The sequence below is a fragment of the Pinus tabuliformis genome, chromosome 1_2 (genome assembly GCF_031772625.1).
Source record: "Pinus tabuliformis cultivar Carrire ecotype Pingquan chromosome 1_2, CPIR1, whole genome shotgun sequence".
NCBI lineage: Eukaryota > Viridiplantae > Streptophyta > Pinopsida > Pinales > Pinaceae > Pinus > Pinus tabuliformis.
This window is the reverse complement of record NC_142298.1, coordinates 574,836,207-574,842,303: the sequence shown is the minus strand read 5'-3', so window position 1 is coordinate 574,842,303 and position 6,097 is coordinate 574,836,207. Positions and strand designations below refer to the sequence as shown.

The 6,097-nt window shown below is 31.6% G+C and overlaps 1 protein-coding gene across 1 annotated transcript; it reads right to left on the bottom strand.

Annotated features, from left to right (window-relative positions):
• Positions 1-3,206: 3,206 nt before the first annotated feature.
• Positions 3,207-4,028, bottom strand: LOC149206907 (uncharacterized). The gene has a single exon (XM_089397833.1). It carries the CDS (start codon positions 4,026-4,028, stop codon positions 3,207-3,209), a length of 822 nt encoding a protein of 273 aa, XP_089253959.1.
• Between the last annotated feature and the right edge of the window lie 2,069 nt (positions 4,029-6,097).

Below are 6,097 nucleotides of genomic sequence, written 5' to 3'. Positions count from 1 at the left end.
AGCTAATAGTTTCACTATTAATGTGATGCTAATAGTTTTCCGTAATAGTGTCAATGTCAGAACACTCACCAATTGAATGACCATTTAGAAAATTAATAGCTTTTTCATTTTAAAATTATATATCAAGTACTAAAAATTACTGAAATTAAATCCCTTTCCACTAAAGGAATTATGTCACATCAAAGTTCATTGAGCGAATAAAAAATCAGAAATGAAGTTTTAAAAAATTAAAAAATTATTTTTTAATTTTTAGAAAATTACAAATATTCAACATTTTTAAGTTAAAATTACAAAAGCTCAACCAAAGCTCAACCAATTAATCTAAGTCAAAGGACTATTGACTACAAATATTCCACATTTTTCAAAAACTTATTTTAAAGTTACAAGAGCTGGACAAATTAATCCAAGTCAAAGGACTATTGACTACTGGTGATTGCTATAGTCGATTACAGAGACACAGACTAAAAAATGATAGAAGGAAAAAATTAATTGAAAATAAAAATTTAAAAAAAAACTCACTCAAGACTAAATTCATTAGATTCTTAATATAAAATGAATACGTGATTTTCAAAAAAAATAAATATGGATTATAAATAAAGCAATGTAATATATAAAATTAAATAATATATTTAAAAATATATTAATAAAAAATATTTAAATATTATTAATAAATAAATTACTTAAATTTGTATTTGACGTTTGAAAAAGCAAAGTTTTACGTTTCAAAATTATTAATTCTGGTTGTGGCTTGCTCGTTTCTTATTGAGTTGAATCTGTATTATTTTAGTGTAACAATTTTAATAAAAAATTTGAACTTCATATGTCATGGATCATCGTAAACATGTCATTCATTTTTGCATGTCATATATAAAATAAAATAAGGAGTGTTCATCTCATGCATTTTTTTTTGTTGTTTTCCGTAGATAAATATTGAGCTATTTTTAGTGTGATTTTTTTGGAAGTTTTTTTGGTAGGTTTTTTTTGTTTAATTTTTCTAAATCTGGCACGAATTTATTGAAATCACAAGTTTGATGGGTAGCCCCTACACAATCCACGTGCTCTAGGATTTTTCAGGGTGCTGAATCCATATATAGAGTCTAAAAATAATTTTAAATAACACAAATCTTGTCTTGACAATGAACCACACTTGCAGATTTAAAACTTATCGACCAATAAATTTTGATGTGATTATCGCTAAAAAACTTTTAAATAAATCTAAAATTTCACCTCAAATTTTTTTTTGGACTGAAAACTCCATAAAATCACACTATGGACCACTCCCATAAATATTATCCTTTTATTGGATATGTCTATTTCATGCTTCACCACGGGATTGGTGAACGGAAAAAGTCCGTGACAACTTGGTAAAGAAGCTTGATCGTGCCAGCCTATCCGCTTTCACGCCTTTCACATATGACACGTCATTTTACATTTGAAGTGATGACAGTGTGGCAAACGCTCAAACATAATGTTCGTTTTGTTGCATGACCGCGTGACGATTGATCAAATATATTAGTTTGTTAGAGTCACTCCATTTTCAGAAATGCTCTGCTCCATATTCTAATTAAACTCATCACGGTTAAAAAAGAAATAAGAATTGCATACATCATGGAGATAACTTTTTTCAAATGGTGGAAATATCCGAATAGTCTCTGCTCAATGATGTAAAGTCGCAATCGAGAAGTTTCGCCTGAAATTATCACCACAAATACAAAATGTGGTCGATATATAAAGAAAAAGAAAACAAATAACTCGAAATGGAAATGAACATGGTGTAAATTGATTTTAACTTGGCTGGTTATTTTGTCTTCTTATGTAAGTAAAATTGATTTTAACTTGGGTGGTTGCACAGAATTGTTATTTTGTTTTTTAACTAAAGTAAATTAATATGTTAAAAAATTCTAAATTGTATTTTATTTTCAATTTAATAGTTTAAGAAATAAAGTTGGAAATAATTTTTTTTTATCTAACTAAATATTGTGTGGTTGTATTTTCTGGATCCATCGCATCTGTTGTTTTAGTGCATCGACGTTTAGAACCAGCCTCTGTGATTCATCATCAGGATGAGAATTATCGAAGAAGTCAGAGATGGGTGAAGGTGAATAAATAGGTGAAGATAAGGGAGAGTGAGGGATCGACCAGTTCAAATATGAGGAGCAGTTTGTTAATTAGTTTTAAGATGGAATTTATTTTTATTTTAAAGATTTTATTATAATTTCATTTATCCTTTTATTTATTTGATTGTGTTTAAATTTGTTTTTGACCTAATCATGTTTATGGCTATGATATGACCTATTAGTTTATTCACATATAAATGTTTATTTATATTTATTATGTTTTGATTTAATTTATTATGATTGGTTTTAATTATTAGTGTATTGTGATATATATGAGCGATTAGTTTATTTCTTTTCATACCTATATATGTATATTGATTGGTTTAATATATTAAGATTGGTATGTATTGATTTATTATATTATGATATATTGATTAATATATTGTGTTTTGGTTTAATATATATTGATTTAATATATATTCTGTTTTGTTTTAATATATTATGATATGTATATATATGATTTAATATGTATAATGTTTTGATATAATTATAAGTGTATTGTGATTTAATTTTTAATTTTTTTTTTTTTTTTTTAATATGTATTATCTTTTGATATAGTTGCGAGTGTATTGTGATTTAATATGTTAATATAGGTATATATCTCTTTATTATATATATATATATATATATATATATATATATATATTATGTTTTGGTTTAATATATGTTGATTTAATATATATTATGTTTTGTTTTAATATATATATATATATATATATTTTGATTTAATATGTAAAATGTTTTGATATAATTGCAAGTGTATTAGTTTTTAATTTTGATTTAATATGTATTATGTTTTGATGTAATTGCAAGAGTAATGTGATTTAAAACTACATTGTTTTGAATATGAGTGCTTAGTATATTTCTTCTTATACCTATATGTATGAATGTTGATTGTATTATGATATATATATATATATATATATATATATAATTTAATATATTATATATATATATATATATATTTACTATATATAGGATTTTATTGTGGATTTTAAATTAAATGGATAAGGAGAAGGGTTTATTGTGAAGGAGATGGATGTTAACCATACAAAGGGAAGCAAGGGAAAAAAAAGGAAGAACGGAGGACTAGGAGGTGGCAGGGGTGGTGGAGTCTTTAATAATTGCGGGAATCCAGTTATCGCTTATCTTCCAACCGTCATCACGATTTAGGTTATCAGGGTGTTTTCTTATTTCAATTGCTTCTCTGAATTTCCTATGGTGGTAGTGCTCGATTTTGGCCATAACACAAGAGTCTTCGATGCAAATGTGGTGCTTGGTTTTGATAGAGTGCTCAGCTAAGGCTGAGGTTTTGGAGCGGTTATCGTTAATGTCCGCCGCATGCTCTTGAATCCTTGTTGATATAGAACGGCCGGTTTCACCAATGTATGACTTTCCGCATGAACAGGGGACCAAGTAGACCCCTTTGTGGTGCTTAGGGCCAATAGGATCTTTCACTGATTTAAGGCATCTACTAATTGTTTTCAAAGGTTTGAACGTGGTTTTTATTTTATTCTTTCTTAAGATGTGAGCAATTTTATCCGTGGTGCCTAGAATGTAAGGGAGGTGAACTGTACCCGCATAATCATCCCTATGATGCTTGTTCATGGGATTTTCAACCTTCTTGAAAGCCTTGATCCCTTGGTGTCTCTTGTATCCATTCTTCTTGAAGACTTCCAAGAGGTGGTTCTTTTCTTTTTCAAAATTATCATGATCTGAGATACGAATCGCTCTTGTTGCTAAGGTGTTTAGTACCCCAAGTTTCTGAGCCGGATGATGGTGAGAGTTAGCATGTAGGTAGTGTTCGGTGTGAGCTTTTTTGCGATAGACCTGGTGAGAAATGGTGCCATCTTGGTTCCTTTTGATGAGGATGTCAAGAAAGGGAAGACAACCATTTTCTTCCACTTCCATAGTGAACTTGATGGATGTTAACCATACAAAGGGAAGAAAATTGCAGAATTATTGGCTATCAGAAAAAACTCAAAATCACGACCACGCTCATAGTTGAGTGCCTCTATTATATACAATATGGACACGCAACCTTTATTTGTCTATTCTGAGAAAAAGTCTTGTTAACTCTGCATCTCTCTGGAAATTAAGTATGTGTAGTTTTCATAATAAAACTTCCGCTCATTAATAATTGCGTCTGGTTTATCTATGTTTCACTGGAATAGATCTTCAACGAGTATTTGGTAACAAGGAATAAAGTAGACGTGGATCGTTTTTTTGCTCCTACTCGGCCCACCTGTAAGTCCATCTTCGCAACCATCGGAATTTATTGAGGTAATTACAGAATTTTTCATCGAAACATGTTATCATAAATTTTTCTCTTGGCATGCCCATAATGTAATAAACACAGACCTGATCTAATCACAATTCCACGTTTTCTATACTGCAAGTTCTTGAACTTGTAGATAGGATGTCCTACCGAACGCCTTTTCCGAAATTCTTATTAGATGACATCTATACAACTTCTCTGGAAGCTATAGATTGCAGTATAATTGATGATTACAGCGTTTGTGAACTTGACGTTCTCCAGCCCCTGCCTGACTTGCAAGCAGATTTACTCGAATCTGTTGCTACTGATTATCCCTGCACCCCTTTCCCTCCTCTTGTTGAAATTATAATTTCAAAACTGCAGACTTTTTCCTGTGATGCGATCTTACGATGCGATCGCAGATCGTCATCGCGCCTTACCTTGTGGCTTCCCCGATCGTGATGCGATGCAATGCGATACGATATTATTGCAGATCGCATATCGCACATTTTTTTGTCAACCTTCACTGCGTCCCTTCGATTGTCTGCGATTGCGATTTCGCGGTGCAATCTGATCGCATATCGCAAATCGCGTGATTGAACGGTTATGGAAGTGGCGGCACATCTTTTCTCTTCCGCCGATGCGATGGTGCGACATTGTGATAAGCCATGCATTAAATTCCAGTAGGATATTTTCAGCCGAGTAATCAATGAAATTTACTGCGGTTGGTAAATATAGGTAGGATATTTTCTTCTATCTTATCGTTTAGAATCAGATATGTTTTTAAACATATATATATATATATATATGTGTGTGTGTGTGTGTGTGTGTGTGTGTGTGTGTAATGAACAACAGTTTTGTTACATAAAAAAAAATGAAAAACAAGCATATATTGGAAGAATCTGAGAGTTTTGTAATTTATCTGTAAACGCACAGCAGTGCTAAGATAGTTGAAAACAGATTCTGGAACTGGAGCGTTCCTATTGTAACTCCTCTGTAGAGGAAGACAATTCTGTAACAGTTTTTTTTATGATTAAAAGATCCTGTATTGAAATCAGAGCGTTGTTCTCTGTGCATTTCTTTTATGTTTGAAATAATCAGTAATTTCCGACTTGGTATCAGAGCTAGTCTAGGCACTTAGTGATTCAAAAACAGAGTTTGTTTTTCGTTGTAGGAGCTGTAAGAAGTTTATCAAGCAGAGAAAGTTTTCTTTGATTTTTATTATACAGTCAGTATCTCTTATTTATTTATAGAGGTTAAGATGGCAGATGCTGGAACTGGTTTGACAAATTCCCAACTGCCACAGTTTAATGGGAAAAATTACAGTTATTGGTCCATAACAATGAAAGCATTGTTTGCTTCTCAAGGAATATGGGAGTTGGTTGAAACTGGCTATACTGAACCAGCAGATGCGACAGCATTGGCTGCTTTGACAGTAGCAAAAAGAGATCAGTTGAAGAGTGACAGGAAGAAGGATGCCAAAGCCCTCTTTTTTTTCTTCCAATCAGTACATGAAAGTGTTTTTCCACGGATAGCAACAGCAACAAAATCCAAGGAGGCATGGGATATTCTCAAAAATGCCTATCAAGGCATGGAGAAGGTGAAGACTGCAAAGTTGCAGATGTTGAGGAGAGACTTTGAAACACTCAACATGAAGGAATCTGATACAATAGATTCATTTTTCACTCAGGTTATTGGGCTGATAACCCAGATAAGATCTCAT

Coding starts and splice junctions, on each gene's coding strand:
- LOC149206907 (XM_089397833.1), bottom strand. CDS start 4,028: ATGGAAGTGGAAGAAAATGGTTGTCTTCCCTTTCTTGACATCCTCATC.